Source organism: Callithrix jacchus, chromosome 15 (genome assembly GCF_049354715.1).
Source record: "Callithrix jacchus isolate 240 chromosome 15, calJac240_pri, whole genome shotgun sequence".
Taxonomy (NCBI): domain Eukaryota; kingdom Metazoa; phylum Chordata; class Mammalia; order Primates; family Cebidae; genus Callithrix; species Callithrix jacchus.
In genome coordinates this window covers 28267369-28291860 of record NC_133516.1, presented here as the reverse complement: position 1 = coordinate 28291860, position 24492 = coordinate 28267369, and the positions used below count along the sequence as shown (strand labels likewise).

Here is a 24492-nt window from a genome sequence, read left to right as displayed (position 1 = left end):
TCTAAGGCAACCATGAAAGCCAAAAGCTGAGGACGGTGTAGTCTACACGAACCCTCTGTCAAGGTGAAACTGAATGGAACAGAACCTCCTCCCCATTCTCTTCTCCAGAGGATTAGACTTAACGGGAATGAGAAATAAAGTATGCTGGATCAGACCACTAAGATTTGGGGGTTTGTTATGGCTACATTAAATTATCAGCTGATAATTAAAACATGTTTATTGCCGAAGACGATTGGCAGACAAGATATTAGCAGACCGCTAAATATTAGTGCATAATTAAGGTATCACCAGTAATACTGCAGTAAATGATGACTAAGCAGTCTCCTACACTCATTCAGGGGGAAACTGACACCTAAGATGTTTGCTGATGACTCTGACACTAGTAGTTAATTAAAATGTTAATAGAAACCTAAAATATTCCTGGAAACGACAATGTTAACTGACTACTAAGAGTTCATAACAAATAATGGGGATATCTGGTGACACTTGCTTTAGGTTCCCTCTTTGCAGCTCTCAGCCTGTCTCTGTGCAGCGGCTGCCCTCTTGTGCACTGACAGTCTCTCTGAATGCACCTGACAAAGCCCCTCTGGCCCACTCTGACCCTGATGATTGACAAGACAGTCCCAATGAATGGCATCAATCTTTGGGTGCCTGCTTCCTCTATGGATCCCACAGTGTAATGGACACATTATTCCTTTCTACGACCCCGTGACAGTGCCTGAGGAAGAGGAACCCCTCCCCTAAGATCTAGTTCTCCTCTGGGTTCTGAGGCAGCCATGAGTATGTGGCAGCACATGTGGTGGGTGAGGCCTCCCTTGGAGGGACCAGGGCTGGGGCCTCCTTAATGAATCCTAGATGGGGCTCTTCTATTGTTTCTGGAAACGATGATCTGCAGAAGACACAAAGGGGGCTGCTTTGTGGCCAAGGAGTCTTCCCAACAGGGAGGTCGAGACCAGGTCTCCCCTCTCCCCTCTGCCATGGGATTTTCCTCGCAGTAGGTGGAGTTGAGCAAAGTCGGCTTCCTGACTTCTAGGTCCCAGGGATGGTGTCCAAAGGAGGCTCTGCCTGCCAGAGGTGATGGCTCCCTGGGAGCTGTCAGTCCTAGGCTGAGAGGGCCGATCCCACATGCTGAATTGGGTGCCTCAGAACGTCAGGGATGCATTCAACCAGGTGTGTCCACAGCAAGCCAACCTTTGCAGACACACATGAGGAAGTGTGGTTTTGGCAGACTCTAGGGCATTTGGGGAACAACTGGAGGGAAAACTACAAAGACCATCTGGGAAAATCCAGGAGGTTTGAGGGCTGGTTTGCGTAAAGGTCTTTGGGAAGCAGCAAGGTGGAGCAGAGTGGGATCATGGCTCTGCCGTCTTCCTGTGTGTGGTCTTGGGCAAGGCTCTGTATGTGGCAAAGCACTTAGAACAGGCGCTGGCCCATAAGTAGTCCTCAGAAATGACAAGACATTGTTATTATAATGTCGGGGAGTCGCAGCCTATGGCTTCTGTATACAGCGTGTCTGTCTTAGATGTGCTCTTCCAGAGGCTGAATAGGAACTGGAATTCAAGTTCAGGGCTTAAGGCACAGGGAGATGAGTCATGGGGCACTGGGTTCCAGCAGTCCTGGTTACCACCTCCCCTCCAGGGCCTCATTATCCCTCAAAGCTGCCTCCAGTCCCTCATGTGGACAGGCCAAGGGAGGGCAATGGAGGCCTGGAGTGAGGTCACTGGGCCCACCCTTGGAACTGAGGCCTCTGCCCACAGGACTGGCCTTTCCCTGGCTACTTCAGGCTCTCCCCTCCCTACCAGCACCGTCACCACCCACCACCCACCCTCAGGGGGTTTCCCTACTTGCTCATTGTTGGTCACCCCAGATTCCTTTCTCCAAGCTCATCAGCTTGGACGAGAGCCTTTAGCCACCCATCTCTGAGTGTCAGGCAGGGACCCAGCCCACAAAACAGCTGTTTTCTGCTTGCTCTTCTCACAGGAAGAGGAGGGACAACTCTTTTTGTCTACCCCTCTGCCTTTCCTTAACTTACACAGTCTGGCTGGGCCTGCCAGTTAAGCAAGTTTACCTCCTAAATTAGCTGGGTATGGTGGTGGGTGCCTGTAACCCCAGCTACTCAGGTGGCTGAGGCACGAGAATGGCTTGAGCCCGGGAGGCAGAGGTTGCAGTGAGCCAAGATTGTGGCACTGCACCCCAGCCTGGGTGATGATAAAGTGAAACTCTTGTCTCAAAAAAAGAAAAAAAAGAAAGTTTACCTCTTGCACTACATTTTGCCTGGAAGTAGTACAGGGAGGAAGTGCTGTAAGTGGAATGAGCACAGAATGGGGGATCAAGATACATCATCACTTACTATCATGGTCTCAAGTTTTGTTATCTGCAAAAGGAGTGATAATGCCTCCCGCTTTGATCTGTCAGCAAGTGGGCAGCAGAGTGCCACTGGGGGAACGCTGCCTTCTGTTCTTCTGTGCTAAGGCTAAGATACAAGGAAGGGAGCTCCCCATACCTACCTAGACTGAGCAACTGTGCAAGCAGTAACTTTGCGGGGGCTGCTTTTAGGATACATCCTCATAGACAGCTAGATATCCTGCCCGGGAGAAGAAAAGAAAAATCAAGGGAAACAGGTTCTTAGCTGATTCATTTAGAGCTTCACGAAATTGTACATTTTGGTGTTTTGTCCCATGAAGTATTACTGAAATACTTCATGGCCAATAAAAATGAGAAAATGCAAGAAAGGAGACAGAAGGAAAAAATAACTTGGAGTCTCAGCCAATGGTATGCAAGCAAATTTCCTGCTCTCAAGTTTCTTTGTAAGCATTGAAAAAAAAATTGGACAGGACTGCACTGTGTATGTATCTTCCTTTATTCATGAGAAAAGTTCCAGGCTACATGTTTTTTATAAACCATCTGTTACCGGCTGCCTTGCCTTCCACTGACTGGATGTACCCTGCTTTTCTTAGCCAGTCCCCTGGAGGTGTGTATATAGGCTGGGATGAGACATGCCTGTGCTGTTTCCCAGCTCACTAATTGTTTTAGGGTCTTAGAGATCAATTTTCTTTGGCAGACAGCTGGCTCCTACTGTGGTAGCACATGCCATGGGTGCCGCTTTCCCTGCACACAAACCTGTTGTCTTATTGCCCCAACAGAAATAACCCTGATATTTGCCCATGAGTCTACATCTTCCACTTGCTGGACTTTTCCCCCCAGCTGTCTGGAACTAACTACATGCTCGTGGCCTCTCACTCACCACTGCCCCTGTACAGAGGACACCACTGCTGGGATCTCCCAGGCTTACAGGCTTTCCAGGAGGGAAGCCCCAGCCATACTCTGCTCAAAGTGCCAGTGGTTTTGGGAGCCATCTCACCTGCCTGTTGTACATCAAACAATATGGGCAACATGGGATAGGGGAGGGGACTGGTAGACGTGGTAAGGTAGAGGCCAGAAGATGTGGGCTTGGATCCCGACTCTCCTACTTATTCGCTGTGAAAACTGAGCCAATCACTGAACCTCAGAGCCTGGTTTTCTTCATTTGTGAGAGAATAATTCCTTCCCTTTAGAGTTTTTGTGGGAATTAGTAAGATAATAATCCAAGTGAGTGATAGCATCACAAGAAGGCGTCGCACCGCTCTCAAAGGCATCAAAAGCAGTCCTGGGACTGCTTGGTGTTGGCACCAAGTGTCCTTTAGCCATTCCTGGAAGAGGATGACCTTACAGAAGCACAGGAAACTACATCTTCACAATGTCTACATCTGGACGCAGAGAATGAAGTTCTTCTGTGGACATTATTCTCCATGGAAGCAATACAAAAGAAATGTCAAACACTAGAGGAGGAGTATAAGCAGCTGAAACAGGAAATAGTAAATCTCAAAAGTTACATGGAGAGAAATATGTTAGAACGTGGTGAAGCTGAACAGTATGAAATGCTGATTGAAGAAAGATCAAGACAGAAGACAGGAGAAGAGTTAAAGGAAATCAAGCTCCTCTTGCAGACTCAAGCAGCATCTCAGGAACAGTTAGTGCAGTTAAGGGAGGATGATATTACTTCAGTAAAAACTCAGGTGGAATGAGAATCAAAGATGTGGAATCTGAACTCTACAGAATAAAAATTTTGCAGGCTGGTAATCAAGCCGAATTGGAAAGATAAAAGGCACTCTACCTAGAAGAAGTAAAATTTGCAACATTCTTGTCTGAGAAGAACTTGAACTGAGTCCCTTGAACTGAGAAGAACCAAGGAGATGGTAGCAGAGGTCACTGCCCAGCTTACGGTGGAGAAAGAGAAAACCAGATATCTAGCCACTGCTTCTACTACAAGGCCGGATGTAGAGTCACCTTCTGTTGGAAATCTTAGTGAAGGTCTCAACAGAAAACATATTCAAAGAAAAAGCGGGTCCTCAGATAAGAGCATGGAGAGCTTCTTGTCGAAGGCTGGTGGCCTCGCCGGGAGCTCAGACACGCTCATACCTCTCCACGCCCGGCACCAAGCTCTGCACTCAGCACCTAGCCCACCATTGAAAAACCTCGCCTTTTTTTTTAGCTTGGGGAAGATGGCGCGGTAGGAACAAATCAGGATTGCAGCTCTCAGTGAAGACGCAGTGGGTGAGTGCAATCCTCATTTCCAGAGGGATCTTTGTTGCCCACAGAATGGGGAAATTCCCAGGTGTAGGAGAGACACAGGACGCCAGCGCAGCTGTTTCAGCTGGCGTGGCCATTTTGGCCAGCACTGCAGCGCAGCGGCACCCTGCACAAAACGCACTGGTCTGGGTGCCCTCTTAAACTGGCAATCTGAGATTTGGGAGGGCAGATTAGCATATCCAACTGATTAAATGGGACTTGGACAGTGAGCCAGACCAGGAGATTCCCGGGAAGCAACCTTTGAGCCGGCGCAGTGGGTCACTGCACGGGAAATCACACAGATCCCAGTGCCCTATCAGCAGGCGACTGAAACACCTGGGAGAGAGTCAACCATTCAACTTAAAAAAAAGAAAAAAAAAGCGCTCTGAGGCAGGGAGCCAGGTGATCAGGCTTGGCAGGTCCCACCCCCACAGGGACAAACAAAATGGTGATTCGAAATGCTTGGGGTTGAGAGTTTCACTGTGGGCACAGCTGAACCCAGGATGGTGCAGCTTGGTGGGGGAGGGGCGTATGCCATTATCGAGGTATTCCACCCCTACTGAGGTACACTCCCATTGCTGACGCAGCCTGCTGTTGCCAAGGCAACCTGCCATAACAGAAAGACTCTGCCAACAGGGCAGAGCCCATGACAGCAGGGTGGAGCCCACGGCAGCAGGGCAGAGCCCACGGCAACAGGGCGGACCCCACGGCAGCAGGGCGGAGCCTTGCAGGCAAATAGTGACTAGACAGCCTCCTAGCTGGGCAGGACAGTGCAACGGATACTCATAAAGAAAGCCCTAACTCCCCGAGACAGAGCATCTGAGGAAAAAAAAGGGGTTTTATGAGTTCTGCTGCAGCAGACTTAAACGCACCGGCCTAACAGACCTGAATGATCAATGGAGCTCACAGCTCAGCACTTGAGCTCCTATAAAGTACAGACCGCCTCCTCAAGCAGCTCCCTGACCCCTGTATATCCAAAGAGTCACCTCAAAAAGGACTGATCAGACTGACATTTGGCGGGCATCATTCTGGGACAAAGATAGCAGAGGAAGAAACTGGTAGCATCCCTCACTGTCCCACAGCTGCTACAGGTGCACCCCAGACAAGCAGGGCCTGGAGTGGACCTCAGCAGTCATACAGCAGAGGGGCTAGACTGTTAGAAGGAAAACTAAGTAACAGAAATACTTCATCATCAACAATCTGGACGTCCAATCAGAGACCCAAACGAAAAGTCAGCAACTACTCAGACGACAGGTGGATAAACCCACAAAGATGGGAAGAAACCAGCGCAAAAAGGAGGAAAACACCCGAAACCAAAACACCTCACCTCCTACAAAGGACCAAAACTCCTCACCAGCAAGGGAACAAAGCTGGATGGAGAATGAATGTGATGAAATGACGGAATCAGACTTCAGAAGGTGGGTAATGAGAAACTTCCGTGAGCTAAAAGAACATGTTCTAAATCAATGCAAAGAAACTAAGAACCTTGAAAAAAGATTTGAAAAAAGATTCGAGGAAATGATAACAAGAAGGGACAACTTAGAGAGGAATATGAATGAATTGAAGGAGCTGAAAAACACAACATGAGAACTTCGCGAAGCATGCACAAGTTTCAACAGCCGAATTGACCAAGCAGAAGAAAGAATATCAGAAGTCGAAAATCAACTGAATGAAATAAAACGAGAAACCAAGATTAGAGAAAAAAGCGCAAAAAGGAATGAACAAAGTCTCCAAGAAATGTGGGACTATGTGAAGAGACCTAACCTATGTTTGATAGGTATATCAGAATGTGACAAAGAGAATGAATCCAAGCTGGAAAATACTCTTCAGGATATTATCCAGGAAAATTTCCCCAACCTAGCAAGGCAGGCCAATATTCAAGTCCAGGAAATACAGAGAACACCACAAAGATATTCCGCAAGAAGAGCAACCCCAAGGCACATAATCGTCAGATTCACCAGGGTTGAAATGAAGGAGAAAATACTAAGGGCAGCCAGAGAGAAAGGTCGGGTCACCCACAAAGGGAAGGCCATCAGACTCACAGCAGATCTCTCGGCAGAAACTCTACAAGCCAGAAGAGAATGGGGGCCAATATTCAACATCCTTAAAGAAAAGAACTTTCAACCCAGAATTTCATATCCAGCCAAACCGAGCTTCATAACTGAAGGAAAAATAAAATCCTTTGCGAACAAGCAAGTACTCAGAGATTTTGTCACCACCAGGCCTGCTTTACAAGAGCTCCTCAAAGAGGCACTACACATAGAAAGGAACAATCAGTACCAGCCATTCCAAAAACATACCAAATGCTAAAGCGCATCAACAAAATGAAGAATCTGCATCAACTAATGGGCAAAACAGCCAGCTAGCATCAAAATGGCAGTATCAAATTCACACATAACAATATTAACCCTAAATTTAAATGGGCTAAATGCACCAATCAAAAGACACAGACTGGCAAATTGGATAAAAAACCAAAACCCATCAGTGTGCTGTATCCAGGAAACCCATCTCACATGCAAGGATACACAAAGGCTCAAAATAAAGGGATGGAGGAAGATTTACCAAGCAAATAGAGAGCAAAAAAAAAAAAAAAAGCAGGAGTTATAATTCTCATCTCTGATAAAATAGACTTTAAAGCAATAAAGATCAAAAGAGACAAAGAAGGTCATTACATAATGGTAAAAGGATCAATACAACAAGAAGAGCTAATGATCCTAAATATATAAGGACCCAATACAGGAGCACCCAGATATATAAGGAAAGTTCTTAACGACTTAGAAAGAGACTTAGACTCCCACACAATAATAGTGGGAGACTTTCACACTCTACTGTCAATATTAGACAGATCAACTAGACAGAAAATTAACATGGATATCCAGGGCTTGAACTCAGACCTGGAACAAGCAAACCTGATAGACATTTACAGAACTCTCCACCCCAAATCCATAGAATAGACATTCTTCTCAGCACCACATCACACCTACTCTAAAATTGACCACAGAACAGGAAGTAAAGCACTGCTCAACAAATGCAAAACAACTGACATAATAACAAACAGTCTCTCAGACCATAGTGCAATCAAGCTAGAACTCAGAATTCAGAAACTAACTCAGAACCACACAGCTTCATGGAAACTGAACAACTGGCTCTTGAATGTTGACTGGATAAACAATGAAATGAAGGCAGAAATAAAGAAGTTCTTCGAAACCAACGAGAACGAAGATACAACATACCAGAATCTCTGGGACACATTTAAAGCAGTCTCCAGATGAAAATATATAGCAATAAGTGCCTACATGAGAAGAGTGGAGAGATCCAAAATTGACACCCTATCGTCAAAATTGAAAGAGCTAGAGGAGCAAGTTCAAAAAAACTCAAAACCTAGCAGAAGACAAGAAATAACTAAGATCAGAGCAGAACTGAAGGAGAGAGAGAGACACACAAAAAACCCTTCAAAAAAATCAATAAATCCAAGAGCTGGTTTTTTCAAAAGATCAACAAAATAGACAGACCACTAGCCAGACTGATAAAAAAGAAAAGAGAGAATAACCAAATAGATGCAATAAAAAACGATAAAGGGAAAATCACCACAGATTCTACAGAAATTCAAACCATCATCAGAGAATATTACAAACAACTCTATGCACATAAACTAGTAAACCTGGAAGAAATGGATAAATTCCTGGACACCTGTGTCCTCCCAAGCCTAAACCAGGAGGAAGCCAAAACTATGAATAGACCAATAACAAGGTCTGAAGTCGAGGCAGCAATTAAGAGCCTACCACACAAACAAAGCCCAGGTCCAGATGGATTCACAGCTGAATTCTACCAGACACACAAAGAGGAGCTGGTACCATTCCTTCTGAAACTATTTCAAACAATCCAAAAAGAGGGAATCCTTCCCAAATCATTTTATGAGACCAACATCATCCTGATACCAAAACCCGGCAGAGACTCAACAAGAAAAGAAAACTTCAGGCCAATATCCATGATGAACATAGATGCAAAAATCTTCAATAAAATACTGGTAAGCCGATTGCAACAGCACATCAAAAAACTTATCCATCATCATCAATTAGGATTCATCCCGGGGATGCAAGGCTGGTTCAACATACGCAAGTCTATAAACGTAATTCACCACATCCAGTGGTTCTCAAATTGTGCTGCCCATTAGTATCACCTGTGGAGTTTTAAAGATTCCTGATGCTCAAGCTATACCCTGGACCAATTAAATGGGAGTATCTGGGCTGAGGACCAGAGAACATTATGTCTGAGAATCAGTGACTTAGTTGCTTTTGCTAGTGTGCTTATAACCGTGTTGTCTATCCTGGACTGTTAGTTGTGGAGCAAGAAGAACCACATGTGTCCCACTTTACAGCATTCCATGTGGAGTCAGACACACAGCCAATGCTCTGATGATGATGGAATACCTCAATCTGCTCATCGTTAACTCTAAAGTTGGAATTAGGTGGCTATTCCAAGATCAAACATCCTGTAGTCTTAGATGACAAACATTTTACTACACTAAAAAAAGTCATCTGTTAACTGCTGAACTGCAGGGGGACCACATCTGAGGCTACTTCAGAAAAACAGCATCGGATAACAAATATAGATTTCTGGCATTACAAAATGGCTAGATTCTCCCCCACCTTCCCTCATTAAATATTAATCAGTGGCTTAGGCCAGTTCTACTGGGAACACTTAATTGCTGACTTCACATAAAACCAGGATTAGCCTCATGTGCCCATGACATGTGTCCATCCCTGGCCATCTTCCCAACAGCCAGACTGCTGTGGCTTGGACACTGGATGCAACACCCAGGGGCCTCGGTTCCACTCTGCTGTGGTGAGCTTGCTCTTCCTAATGATTGGCTCTGGGGTCACATCAACAATGGTGGCATTGCCATCTGGGGCCCACATGAGCCCTCTGGGGCCTGCTACATCCCTACTGGGCTGCAGTGGGCTCTGAGGTTGGGGACAGGCAGCCTGGAGCCTGGTTCTACTTCACTACACAGCAAATTGTACACCCAAGGGAGGGGCCATGGTGCTGCTTATCATTCACGGAAGTGGTGCTTTGCCTGGGAGCCTGTGTGTCAGAACTGCAGCAGGCCTGAGAGGCACATCCAGCTGGGGCTGGGGAGGACAGGCCTGCATGACAGTTGGGGAGCGGTGGGGACAAAGGCAGAGGAACCTGCATTGCCTGCCTTTTGATTCAAAGCAACTTCAGAAGATCCCTGTGTCCATTTCCACATATTGGTTATTTGGACGTGACCTAAAAGGCTTCCTCATCCAGCCGGAAGGCAAAGAGACCATTCACCACCATCTGGAGGCTCAGTTAGCAGTTCCAAGTGGCTGCCACACTGCACCTGAGCTCTGCAGTTCCTCAGGCCCGCCTAGGGCAGAGCCATTTCCCAGATCCACAGGCTCCCTGGCTGCTCAGGGGCACTGTGCTCCTTTCTGCTGTCATCCAGCAGTGTCTCTGACGGCTTCCTATGGGATTGGACGGCCTCCTCCACCTGTAGTATGGGTGGGGGTGGGGGTGAGGGCAGGCTGTCTGATGTCCTCCTCAGTTGCTCATGTTTCTCCTTTGCCCAGCTCACCCTTGCTCCAGCACCAGGCCACACTACAGAGGCACGCTGTTGACTGAAGTAGGCCACAGAACCGAGTAAACAGTTAAGACATTTTTGTCTCTTTCCTTTCCCTGGGCCAGCAGACATCGCCCCTTCATCCCAGGCCTGGAAGGAGATTCCTCAGAGGCCCTCGTGGTGGCTGCAGCCTCCTGCCTGTCAATCTTGCACCAGGAAATTGATAAGGGCGGTTCTAGGGGAGAGGAAGGACTTCTTGATGCTTCGCCCTTGCAAAAGCCTGACACCCAGCTCGCTTTGGAGAACAAATTCGTGGACTTTGTCCTGATCCTGGGCAACTTGATGGGGCACAGGAATTTCGCCACAAGCTTCATTGTTGATCTGAGAAGGAGAAAAGCCAAGACAAACAATGAGGAACATCCTCAAGTGGCAGGCAGCACAATACCAGGACCTCCTGCCTGCAAAGGGCGTGGCTGCATTTGTTCAGGAAAAGGGAATAGAGGTGGAGAAAGGAGGAAGTCAGCACCCTGCTTCCCAAAAGGGTAAAATGCAACCAGCTGGATAAAATTAATGCCTAGACCTGCAGAAAGACAGAGACACTCAGACTGCATGTGAGTGCCTATACGTGGAGTGAGGATTGCCTTGCATTTTCTGAGCACTGCTTCCATACACAGCTGTGGTAGAGATATGTCAAAAATTCTCAGCATGAGATGGCTTGGGCCGTTTCCAGGCAGAAAGGGATTATTCTGTCATTGGGGCTCAAGTCTAAGTTCAGATCCAGGTTAGAGTGAGCTGTCCCCTCAGATTTTACCTCGGTCTCAAGTGGACCAAACAGTTGACAGTTTCATGGGGGACACAGTCAACTTGTTTTTCTGATGACTGGCTCCAGAAGGGGGCACTAGAGAGCTATGACTTAGAAACTGGTTCCACATAGGCTGGAAACGGTGGCTCACGCCTGTAATCCCAGCACTTTGGGAGGCCAAGGTGGGTGGATCATGAGGTCAAAAGGTTGAGACCATTCTGACCAACATAGTGAAACCCCATCTCTACTAAAAATACAAAAATTAGCTGGGCGTGGTGGCGCATGCCTGTAGTCCCACCTACTCCGGAAGCTGAGGCAGGAGAATCCCTTGAACCTGGGTGGTGGAGGTTGTTGCAGTGAGCCGAGATCGCGCCATTGCACTCCAGAGTGGGTAACAAGAGCGAAACTTCGTCTCAAAAAAGAAAGAAAGAAAGAAAGAAATTGGATCCACATCGTGTCACATTAATCACTCTTTCTTGCTTAACACGGGTCAGTACAGTTCCAGACACAGGTGAGTATTCATGGAATATTGATTCAATGAGGGAAGTTGACCACGTGGCTCAGTTTCTAAACAGTCATGCTTCCAAATCCTCAATCCCATTGCTCCGAAACCTACACGCACATTTCTTTTACTAACTCTATTTTTCACTTGGAAAATATAGTCACGGCCTTAGGAAAAGTTACTAAGAATCATTTCTCAAGTTTCAACCAAAGTACATGATCAAATGTGCCCTAATCACCCACTTCATTTTTGCAGAATTTGGCGGCATTTTCATTGTCTGCATTAGCCTAGGTCACTAAGGAGAGGACAAATAAAACACTGAGTCCTGACATGTTCTGAAATACTGTTTGGAAAGCAGGAGGCTCCATGCTGCAGCGTTTTAAAGCGTTCTGAAGCTGGGGAACTAGGTGTGTGTTGTGAAGGACTCTGGGCCTCTGTCTCGGTGTTTCTGAGTCATTAGCAGCTGCCGTCTTTCAAGACCACATGCTCGGTTGGACTGAGATCCTAGAAGAGACCTCCCCGCTGTCACACAAGAGCCATACCCCTTGTGAAGTCCTGGGGTCCCCAACAGTGAATTCTCAGGACATGCACTTGTTAGTGAATCATGTCTCTCCTCCTATAGAAGAGCAGTGCAGGGTAACATCTCTGGGCCACCACCACAGAGGGGGTGCTGGCGAGGGGAGCATGTGCTGTCATGTGGGCTGACTCAGGTTTGACTCTCGGGCCTGGTTTTACAAGTTGTGGGATCTTGAGCTTAGTTTGCTTTTTTTTTTTTGTCCCCTTAAGGACAGAATTCTCCAGATTCTGGAGTAAAGGAGGTGAAAGAACCTGCGTAAAGGGACCAGGTCACTCAGTCAGATTCCCCCTGCCTTTGTGAAGAGTGCTGGCCACAACAGAAGGAGCTGGCTGTGGGATGTCCTCTTTGACACACGGCCTCAGCACAATTACCCATTTCCAAACCCAGCAAGCTTCCTGTGCTTGCCTGGAGCCTGGCGGGCTGGTCCTAAGTCATCACTGGTGACAGCCTATCCAAGGAGCTGAGTCATTCCTGTCCACAGCTGGGGCTTTGGGAGCAGGGCATGTGATCTCTGGATGTGGCCATGGTGCTCTGAGTCTTTCCTATGCTGCCTCAGGCACCCTCACATGGTTCTGTCTCCCTGGGCCTCCCCTGAGTTGCCTTACCAAGGCTGTCCCATCAGGGCGAGTGGGTGTCGATCACGTTCCCCCATCTCTGGCATAAAGTGCCAAGGAGATGGGCAGAGAAGTCAGGTTGAGACTCAACATTAAGCCTGGGCTTCAAGGGCCCAAAGGGGAACAAGGACACTGACATCACTTCATACAGAGGCTGCCATGCTGTGGGGCTCTTGCGCCTCCATCTTTGGAGAGGGCCAAAGCATGACTCTCCTGGACTTTTCTGACAGCTGCGGACAGGGCCTGGGCCACATGTGCTCCTCCCACTCTAATCCATCACCTGTCCCCATCATGAGAGTAGCCTTGCATCGGCTAATAACAGTACGATCTTCCATGTGCTGAGCTCTCACTCTGTGCCAAGCACTGAACTATGCAATTCTCTTCCAGGAACCTGTGAGTCGATGTATGAATATTACATCCCATTTTACAGATAGGGAAGCTGAGGCACATGAAGTGAAGTCACTTGTCCACCTAGGCTCCACCCCAGGCAGTGGTAGAGACGGGATGACCTGACACAGCTGCTCTCTCTCCTGCTCACACCCCCTGGCAGTCCCCTGTCCTTGGAGGGGTGGAATCTGGCCTCTGAGGTGGGGGCACTCCCCACCTTTAGCCTTGTCTCTAGCGCTGCCCTGTGCCGTCCCCTCCGTCCCTTCCTTGGCTCAGCCGGGGTCTCTGTAGGCCTGCCCATGTTTGCTCTTGGTATTTCGGCACCCTTCTCTCCACTGGGGAGAGGCTGCTCCTCTTTCAAAGCCAAAGCCTCCTCCCCTTTTCCTCATGATGCATTTTCTTATTCTCCAACTGATGCTAGCAGCAGTCACCATTCCCAGAGCAGATCTGGACTAGCTGTGTGACCTTCGGCGAGTTATTCAGCCCCATCCTGCCACCATTTCCTTGCCCGTAAGACAGGGTTAGTCACACATCTGCCTGTCTGTGAAATGGGGATAACAACCAGCCTACCTCACCAGGCGGCTGTGCTCAGTAAACAAGCTCGCACCTGGGAAGCTCCAGGGCAGAACCTGGCCCTGGGTGGGCGCTCACTCTGTGCTAAGAGGATTTTGTCATTAGGGCACCCAGAAGTAGGCTAAGCACTTCCTGGCATTATCCCACCTAATTCTCTCAACAGCCGGATAAGGCAGGCACTGTGCCTGCCTTCATTTTATAACTCAGGAAACTGAGGCTTAGAGATGTTAAATATTTTGTAAAACTGCGACTCATACCCACGATGGCCCGACTTCCAGGTCCTTACATAAACTGTGTGACAGCTCATGTGCCCCCAGACCTTCATTCCAAGGTGATAAGGCGGTAGGTAGCTCTTGCCTCTGCGTCCCTGGTGTGGGCAGAGCCCAGCATGTCATAGGCACAAAGAACATGGGCACAGTTGAACTGAACGACATTGAACTGTGCTCGCAGCTTGTTCCTGGCCAGGGCACAAATGACATCACATGGAGTGGGAACCCAGACCTTCACAGAAGCCCTTGTTGCTGGCACGGTGTCAGCCCAGCCTGGGTTCTCAAGCTGGGTGCATTTTCAGGGAGTCTTACACATGCTTCTAATTTTAGGTTTGTATTTCAAAGGTTATCTGAAATTATTTTACCAATGATTGAAACTCTTATTTCTTTTCTGCGGTGGTAATTTAAAGATATTTTCATAGACTGAAACCCTCCATTTTTCTCAAGTTAGTTTTTCTCAACCGGGCAAGTACAAGTTCTCAGGGATGCATGAGATATTTATTTCTCATAAACATTGCTCAAGTTAAAGAAATTTCTGGGCTGGGACTGGGTGCAGTGGCTCCTGCCTATAATCCCAGCACTTTGGGAGGTTGAGGCGGGGGGATCATTTGAGGTCAGGAGTTTGAGACTAGCCTGGCCAACGTGCTGAAACTCTGTCTCTACTAAAAATATACTAAGTAGCTGGGCTTGGTGGCACATGCCTGTAATCCCAGCTACTTGGGAGGCTGAGGTTGCAGTAAGCTGAGATTGTGCCACTGCACTCCAGCCTGGGCGACAGAGTGAGTGAGACTCTTGCCTTAAAAAAAAAAGGCTCAAAACCAGCCCAGGCAACAGAGCGACTTGTCTCTATTAAAAAATAATAATAATAATAATGAAAGAAAAGAAATGAAAAAAAGTTTCTTCTATGCCACAAAGATATTTTTGGTTTGGAAGAATTCTGGAAGAAGCCTGCCAGGGCAGCCTCACCTCCTCTCCCCTTGGGGTGGGGTGGCAGTACCAGGGGAGGTGGTGCGGAGACAGAGGGGCTGTGAAGGAGCCTGGTCTCCTGGGCAAAGTATCATCTTTCCAAACCTCAACCTTCCTGCTAGGTCTGGGGTCTGCACAGGTGCAGAGGGGCCAGAGCCTGGCTGGCCCAACCTCTGTGGGGCTATGTACTCCCTTAGCCCCTAGGTGGGTTTGTTGAGGGCACTTTTCACAATTTGCAATCATTTTATTTATTTTCCTCTTCCCTTTTAATTTTATTTATTTTATTTATTTTTTGAGATGGAGTCTTGCTCTGTTGCCCAGACTGGAGTGCAGTAGCATGATCCCGGCTCACTGCAACCTCCGCCTCCGGGGTTCAAGTGATTCTCCTACCTCAGCCTCCCAAGTAGCTGGGATTACAGGCATGTGCCACCACGCCCAGCTAATTTTTGTATTTTTAGTAGAGACGGAGTTTCACCATGTTAGCCAGGCTGGTCTCCAACTCCTGACCTCAGGCGATCCGCCCACCTTGGCCTCCCAAAGTGCTGGGACTACAGGTGTGAGCCACCGCGCCCCGCCTCCTCTTTCCTTTTAATTCTTCCCTATCTCTCCTACTACGAGTTAAGCTCCATGATGACAGGGACTCTGTTTGTCCTGTCTTGATTTTGTATCTCCAGAGCACTATGCCTAATGTAGAGTCAGACTTGATAAGCATTTGTGAATAAATGAATAAACCTGGGCAAGGTGGACCAACTTCACTAAGCCTGAGTCCTCATTTGAAAAAAATGAGAATGGCAATGGTCACTTCATAGGGTGATAACAGTGATGTTCTAATTTTGCATGTGAATTACCTGGCCCCATGTGCAGTTCAGGGGAAACATGGTTCAAAGTCCACTCCCCACCTCTTTTTTTCTTCAGCCACATCAGCATATCTAAGAGACATTCACCATAAATGTGTCTCATTTAACAAATTAAACAAATGTAAAAAAATTACATGCAAGATAAACTATAAGGGGATCACTTGCTTTTATAACAGGTTTAAACAATAAACTCCTCTTATGTATTTAAAAACACCAAATTTACAACCAAGTATTTGTGGAGCCTTTTTGAAATGTGTTTTATGGAATGAGGTATTACTGCGTGGCTGCCCACCCCACTGTCACCCTTCTCCAGCCCTCAGAAGCCCCCAAGAGCACCTGAGTGAAACTGAGAGACTGAAGCACAGTCCTCCGTTGGAGCAGGCCAGGTTTATTACGCCCCCTTTCCAGTTTTATGCTCATATGCATCTGGTGTGGGGAGACCTACGAAACTGAGAGTACCGGCAATGGAAAGACAGGCCTTTGTGCCCTGCCCCTGGTTGCAAGGGTCTGGCTGAGGGCTGAGCTGAGTGAGCTAGAAAGGCCTGCTAATATACCTCTCAAAACCACCAGTGTTTAGGGGCCGCCAGCAGGGCAAGGACTGCCCAGCTCTGGGGTTGAGGGGAGATACTTACCAGAACTGACATCTGCACGACCTCAGGCTGCTGCAGGAACTCTGGGTCCACGGCAGGCCACGCCTGACACAGCACACTAGTGTCCCAAGTGTAGTGGGCACAGAGCTTCCTCGGCACCAGCGCCAGGCCTGCAATGCCAAGTCACAGAAGGGTGGGATCACTCTGGGCACAAGGAGGATTATGAGAGCAGGACAAAAGCTTCTGCCCCAACACAGCCTGACTTGGAGCTGTCTGAGTAGCCGATGGGAAGCTACATCACAGCTTTTCACAGCCTGCCAGGTGCTCACCACTTTGGCCCAGTTTATAATCCCAGGTTGTTTTTTTGCAAGTGGCACCTACAGCTGTAAAGATGGATGATATGCTGTTCTAAAGCGTGCGTTTGGAAAAACAAGGCTGCTGATTTGAATGAATCATCTCTCTGACGTCCTGCTGGTGAAGGAATGCCTTTGTGCTACCCTGTTAGCTGATTCCAAAGTACTGAGCTGCACTGGCTATCTATCTTGCTCGTGCATTCTATGGTCTAAGAAGGCCTCCAACCTGTCCTTTTACTCACAATTACTGAAGTTAGGATGCAGTGAATGGCAGGACACTCCTTACCACGTGCAGAGGAATCCCAACTTTCCTGCAAACTTCCTCTTGGGAATGAAGCCCTCTGATTACTGGAATGGAAGGAGATTTCCTTTGCTCAGAGTGGGCCCAACATGAGGAAACGGTGAGGAACAAAACCCTCTCAAGCCTTGTTTCCTAGAGTGCTTCATGCTGCAGCCCCCAGGCAGAGGGTGCACGCACAGGGTAGCAGAGGGCCAGCTGTCCAAGTGCAGCTGCGGTGGCCAGTGCTCCAGGACTTTAACTAGGGCGCATCCTAGCAGGGAAAGCTTTGACCTAAAAGCCTCTGTTGTAATCTCAGCACTTTCGGAGGCTAAAATGGGAGAATTGCTTGAGGCCAGGAGTTTGAGACCAGGCTGTGGAACATAGCAAGATCCCATCTCTTAAAAAAAAGTTAGCATGGTGGCTCATACCTATAATCCAGGTACTTGGGAGGATGAGGCAAGAGGACTACTTGAGCCCAGGAGTTTGAGGCTGCAGTGAGCTACGATTCCCCCCACTGCAGTCCAGTGTGGGCAACAGAGCAAGACCCTGTCTCTTAGATAGATAGATAGATAGATAGATAGATAGATAGATAGATAGATGCAAGCCTCTGCTGATTTCATGAGTACAAGAGATGCCCCTAAAGGTACAGGGAATACAAACCACAGAAAAATAGATCCCTGGGCAGGAGTGAACAAGTGATTATGGCCAGCATGCCCATTCTGGAGCAGTGCCCTGGTAGCTGCAGTCCTCACCTGGGAACAGCTTTTCCCAGCTTTTTCTGGTGGTGGAGGTGGAACTGGCCCTTCTACACCTCTCCTGGCTTTGAGACTAGGGCAATGCATTAGAGGGATAGGCCCATGGCTCAGGGCATGGGCTGAAGCTGAGTCTGTAATAGAGGGAGTCAATTCCACCAACACCAGCCCCAATAACACTGGGTTGTGAATGACAACTTTTGTTTTATCTTCCTTGATGACAAATGTAGTGTACACGCTCCTTGCAGAAAATTTTGAAAGGCCCAAAATATAAAGATAAAAGTCACGTTCACCCAGACACATTTTATTTTATTTTTTTGAGATGGAGTTTTGTTCTTGTTGCCCAAGGCTGGAGGACAGTGGTGTGATCTTGACTCACTACAACCTCTGCTTCCCTGGTTCAGGCGATTCTCCTGCCTCAGTCTTCTGAGTAGCTGGGATTACAAGCACCTACCATCAAGCCTGGCTAACTTTTTTGTATTTTTAATAGAGATGGGGTTTTATTATGTTGGCCAGACTGGTCTGGAACTCCTGACCTCAGGTGATCCATCTGCCTTGGCCTCCCGAAGTGCTGAGATTACAGGTGTGAGCCACCATGCCTGACCCCAGATAGCATTTTAAATTTATTTTAAAAGACAGCAATTTAGGCCGGGCGCGGTGGCTCAAGTCTGTAATCCCAGCACTTGGGAGGCCAAGGCGGGTGGATCACGAGGTCAAGAGATTGAGACCATCCTGGTCAACATGGTGAAACCCCGTCTCTACGAAAAATATAAAAAAAATTAGCTGGGCATGGTGGCGTGTGCCTGTAATCCCAGCTACTCGGGAGGCTGAGGAAGGAGAATTGCCTGAACCCAGGAGGTGGAGGTTGCGGTGAGCCGAGATCGCGCCATTGCACTCTAGCCTGGGTAACAAGAGCGAAACTCCGTCTCAAAAAAAAAAAAAAAAAAAAAAGACAGCAATTTAATGTATTTAATAACTGTTTGTATATATAAAGCAACTCTACAAAACATCACCACTACAAGATCATGCTGTAAATACAATTTTGCATGTTCTTTTCCCCCACGTTTTAAAATACTATTTCATGGCAAAGAATAATATACAATTATATATATAATATGACCCTAGCTTAATAAAAATTTTATAGCAACAGATTGGTTGGAAGGAAATAGCAATAACATCGGTTGGAAGAAAATAGTAATAACATTGGTAGTAAATACATCAAAGAAGTATGGGTGATTTATCTTTCTTTTTCTAAGAGAGTCTCAGTCTGTCATCTAGGCTGGAGAGCAGTGGTGAGATCTTGGCTCACTGCAAACTCTGCCTCCCGGGATCAAGTGATTCTCGTGCATCAGCCTCCCGAGTAGCTGGGACTACAGGTATGCACCATCACACCTGGCTAATTTTTGTATTTTTAGTAGAGATGGGGTTTCACCATGTTGGCCAGGCTAGTCCCAAACTCCTGGCCTCAGGTGATCCACCCGCCGAAGCCTCCCAAAGTGCTGGGATTACAGGCATGAGATACTGAGCCTGGCCTTCTCTTTCTCTTTTCAAACCTATGTCATAGATTTTCTACAAGGGATATTTTATTACTTTTTTAATTTGAAAAATACTTTAAAATACCACTTTTTTATTTGGTGGGATCAGTTTAAGATTTTTCTTTGGCCGGGCACAGTGGCTCATGCGTGTAATTCCAGCATTTTGGGAGGCCGAGGCAGGTGGATCACCTGAGCTCAGGAGTTGAAGACCAGCCTGGTCAACATGGTGAAACCTCATCTCTACTAAATATACAAAAATTAGCTAGGCATGGTGGCAGGTGCCTGTAGTCCCAGCTACTCAGGAGGCTGAGGCAGGAAAATCGCTTTAACCCGGGGCGGGGAGGCTGCAGTGAGCCGAGATTGCGCCACTGCCCTCCAGTCTAGGTGACAGAGCAAAACTCAATCTCAAAAAAAATTTTTCTTTCGGTTTCCTTTTCATCATTTCATTTTCTTCTCCATTTAACTTTCAAACCTATAGGTAATTTATTTTGTGTTTACTGTGAAGAAACATTATTTAAAAAAAAACATGGTCAACTTTCTAAACCCAATTTGTTGAATCCCTTCCCTGTTGGTTTGTGAGTTTTCTTTCAAGATATATTATACCAGGGACTGTTACAAAAACCATTCGCTTCTGAGCTACTCAAAGTGTCTGTTTGCCATGAGGTAAAGAACATGGGCCAGAATGTAAATCAACACATCACCGCTTTCATTGAGAGGGAAAAAAATGGTAGCCTAACTCCACCATGTCTTCGGTGACACAGCTGACTTAGGAGCCAGCACAAGTTCCTTATCTTGTCGTAGACTGGAGCAGAGTTCCACTGACTGTTCTGACTCACACTGCCCATCAGTCCATTCTGCTCTGTGGACCTGTCCTGGTTCTTGTGCCAGTGCCATAGCTCTATTTGTTGCAGCTTTCCATTTTCACTACCTGGCACTCTTACTGTACCCCTGTGTTGCTAGTCAGCCTGAGGGAAGTGAAGGCTCCTTAGGAGCTGAGGATCATGTGGTACAAAATATAGATTCCTGCTGCCCAGCTGGCTCCTGTGGCCTGGGGCTTCTGAGCTTACTAATGAATCTATTTTGTGTCTAACAGATGTGTCTTTTGGCACAAGGAGAAAGGAGATTCCTGCTTGTTCCTCAGATGGAATCCTATTAAAAGTCACATCTGAACACGAGATGGAGGTCATAGAAGAGGAATCATCACTTCTTTATTCTAGTGGGCTGGCCCTGTGTGGCTTGTCTTGTGATCCAGCTGCAGCGGGAAGATTTCCAAAACCTCCGTATGGCAGTTGTACAGGATGCTTGGGAGATGAAAGGACCTTGGACACAAATGTTCTGGGCAGAAGCTGCTACAAATTCCACTTTTAAAAAAACGAGGAAGCCCAGCCTTCCTGGAGCAGTCAGGATGCTTATTTATAGCGGCCTGGGTCCCCGCCAGCATTTCCATATAGATGTGAGTAGGGCCATCCTGTTCAGCAGCGAGGAACAGAAACTCAGGACCCTGGTTTTTATGTAGTGTTTTTGCCTCCCCGCTCATTTTAGGGAATTTAAAATACCTAACACTTGTATGGAAAATACAACGATTCCTTTACATGGCAATGCCAAGGGGAGGTGGAGAGCTGGCCTTTGGGACACACATGGGGAAAGTCTAAACACAGGCTAGAAAGTGGCAAGGCCCTGGCACACAAGGCCACCTGAAAAGGCTAGCTGGAGCCCAACCCCCTTCCTTCCCCTCCTCTGGGAGAGCTGCTGTTACAGGTTTTCCCTTGGAATAACCGAAACAAGCCTCTCTCCTACTGAGAGGTGGCGAGGTCGCTATGTTACCATAGCACCCCAGAGTGATCATGACTTCTGTGGATGGCAGTCCTCTCCTGGTGGCCATCTTCAGGCCTGCCTCCACCTCATCTCCCCACCTCTGCACTCAAAGATACACCAGGAGTGAAGACTTGGGGACTCTGCGGCACCTGATCCCCCTACTGTGCCTTGTCCAGCCTTGGCAATTCCAAGGAAGTGAACAGGAAGTGAGGCCACTTTGCTTTATCCTTTACCCAGAGAAATAATTTCATTGACATTATTTTGAAATAGCGACATCTACACAGCACACACATTCATGTATGAAAACTATCAGATCAATGGGTATCTTGTTCTCCCTTGTAATTATCACGCCTCCTTCTACACAATTTTTACATTTTGAATTTTGTTGAAGTTAATGAGTACAGCATATAGAGAGCAAAACATAATAGCTACATTTCACAGCCACTTTTTATAAAAAGCTACAAGGAAAGTCATCCCAAATTGTCTCATGAAGCAAAACAGATTTGTTGACTGAGACCTCAAGAGGGAGAGTTCCTTCAGAATCCCTAAGGGAGATAAAGGTTCTCCTGACTGTGCTCTCAAAATTAGGGTGCTGATGGAATCCTTGCAGATCACAGGTTAGACACCGGAGGCAAAAATCAACAAGGAAAAGTCACCCTAGAACTGAAAAATGACCAGAGAAACAGAAATGCAAAGGAGATCTTACTACCATATTTTAAACAACTTGTATTTTGGACAAGCGACTAATCTCAAAGAGGTACACAAAGACAAAGACAGACAGACACACACACACACACACACACACACACACACACACACACACACAGCAAAAGAAGGACCATCACCCAAATGCCCATCACAACATTCACTGTTGGGATACCCTGTATCTGTCAGAAAAGAATGCGTTATGTTGATACAGAACTACTCTAAAGCATAGTAAGAGCAAAAATGTTTGTGCAGGATGTTAACATCTGTATAGAGGTACACATGCCACATCCATCCATCACATTCTTCAGTCAGATTAACATTGGTGACAGAGGTTCTCTGGGAAGCAACTGAGTGACAGCCTAAAACACACTGTCTTGAAATGTTGAATGTTTTACAAAACATGTATAGACATGCTTTTCGATTTAAAATTTAAGTTTTGTTTTGCTTTAAGAAGCCCAGAGAGGCACACTGGAAATTGGACAGATTTTCTGCAATTGGTTGTAGGCACTTTTCTTCAGAAATTGGGCATGTACAGAACTGAGTTCACTCTCTGGGAGCAGTGCCTTGAGGGTAGACGAGCCAGGGCTCCAAGTGCTCCTGCAGGCACACTCAATGTGCTCTGCCACACGCAGGAGAAATGCCTGCCTCAGACACTAGTGAGATGAAGGTTTGGATTTGGTTAGGTGCGTGTGTACGTGTGGTTGTTAAAACCTTCTTCAGGCCAGGTGTGATGGCTCATACCTATAATCCCGAATGAGGCAGAAGGATTGCTTAAGCCTGAAAGTTTTGAGACTAGCTTAGGCCCTTGTCTTCACAAAAAATAAAAAATCAGCCAGATGTGGTGGCCCACACCTATGTCCCAGCTCCTCAGGAGGCTGAGGTAGGAGGATCACCTGAGCCTGAGAGGTCAAGGTTGCAGTGAGCTGTGATCATGCCACTGCACTCAGCCTGGGCAACAGAGTGAGACCCTGTCTCAAAAAATAAATAAAAATAAATAATTAAATAAAATCTTCAATTGGAAATAAATTCCTTCATCCCTTCCTTCCCCTCTCGTGGTCTGTACTATTTTCCAGAATTAGAATCTCAACACTCAAGACTTAGGTGTTCAGAAAGGCAATTAAAAAAATCCTTTATTCTGCAATAATTATAGATTTCACAGGAAGTTACAAAAAAATGTTCAGGAGGCCCTGTGTACCCTTCACCCAGCCTCCCCCAGTGGTCACATCTGGCATGACTACATCACAATATCAAAACAAGGAAGTTGACTAAATGCAATCCATAGAGCTTATTTGGATTCCATCAGTTTAATAACGTGTGTGTGTGTGTGTGTGTGTGTAGCTTAATGTAACCATGTGTAGCTTCGTGTAACCACCACGAGTTAACATAATCAAGAGCCAGAAGAGTTCCATCACCACAAGGCTCCGTAGTGACACCCTTTTATGGCAACCACCCCAACCCCTAACCCCTGACAACCATGAATATGTTCTCTACCTCCCTAATTTTGTTATCTCAAGACTGTTATGTAAATGAAATAATATGGTAGATTGCCTTTACAGATTAGCTCTTTCAATCAGCATATTACCCTAAGATCCATCCAAGCTGTTGCCTGTTGGGTCATTTTTGAGGATGGTGAAATTGTCTCCAACACGAGAACCACCAAGGAGCTTGCTATTTGGTGATTTTCTTTCTTTCTGAGACAGAGTCTCACTCTGTTGCCCATGCTGGAGTGCAGTGGCAGAATCTCAGCTCACTGCAACGTCTGCCTCCCAGGTTTAAGCCATTCTCCTGCCTCAGTCCCTCCTGAGTAGGTGGGATTATAGGCATGTGCCACCACACCAGGCAAATTTTTGTATGTTTATTAGAGATGGGGTTTTACCATGTCGCCCAGGTTGGTCTCCTGACCTCAGGTGATCTGCCCATCTCGGCCTTCCAAAGTGCTGGAATGACAGGAGCAAGCCAGAGGGCCTGTTTGATGATTTTCTGCTCTTTTATTGTTCACCACCAAAGGAACCCTTCAGCCCTTTGTCTAGAAACAGTATCAATGGCTCCAAATACTCAAAATTTCCCTAGGCAAGCAGCTAACACCCTCATCTAGATGGGACAATAGTATAGTAAACAAAAGATAACTTTGTAAATTCAGATGTGGAGTCTTTAGCTTTTCAGATCCTAAGCTTCAGGAAGGAAAAAAAGATTTCCTCATCCTGTTTGCACACTGCCAAAATGCTAGGTCTATTTCTTATAAAAGGTCTCCGTTTACTCTTTAAGCAAGTCATAGAGGACTGTTAGGCTCTAAGTACTCTGGGAGTCTCTAAAATGTTTCCTTTTTATCCAGGGTAATAACGGCCATTATGCCAAGAGGACTTCAAATCTTCCTTGGGAGATAGAGCTCAATTCTGCAGCTCTTTGGGGAGAACTTCTCCTCTGAAAATCAGCCCGTTGGGGGAACTCTGGGAACGGTTATTTCCGAACACGCCGCCCTGGTGGACCTATCCTCTTTAGCCATTCGGGAGTTACCTTCCGAAGATGCAGGGATAAAAGTAAAAGGTATATGAAAGGTAAGTTTTTGAGAAAAAATGAACTATGCATAAAAACTGTTCCAGATCCTTGGGGTAGGAATGAGCTGACAGTGTGAGAACACGATAATGAGGCCCTGTCACAATACAGTGCTTCTGTTTGCAAAGGACTTTCAACATCCTGTTATATTAACCCTCCTCACATGC

General features: G+C 46.8%; 1 protein-coding gene across 3 annotated transcripts in view; it reads right to left on the bottom strand.

Moving 5' to 3' along the window:
* Positions 1-2844: 2844 nt before the first annotated feature.
* LARS2 (leucyl-tRNA synthetase 2, mitochondrial) overlaps positions 2845-24492 on the bottom strand; it is a 168364-nt gene continuing 146716 nt past the window's right edge. For 2 of the 3 annotated variants that reach the window (XM_035275054.3, XM_002758269.6), the window contains exons 20-21: positions 16372-16499; positions 2845-10573 (exon numbers count right to left, since the gene is read on the bottom strand). In XM_035275054.3, the coding sequence (XP_035130945.2) occupies positions 10394-10573; positions 16372-16499 (308 nt within the window). In that variant the 3' untranslated portion in view covers positions 2845-10393. Of the gene's footprint in view, positions 10574-15735; positions 15812-16371; positions 16500-24492 lie in introns of those variants that run through there. The other variant, XM_078350650.1, reaches the window with a different exon arrangement.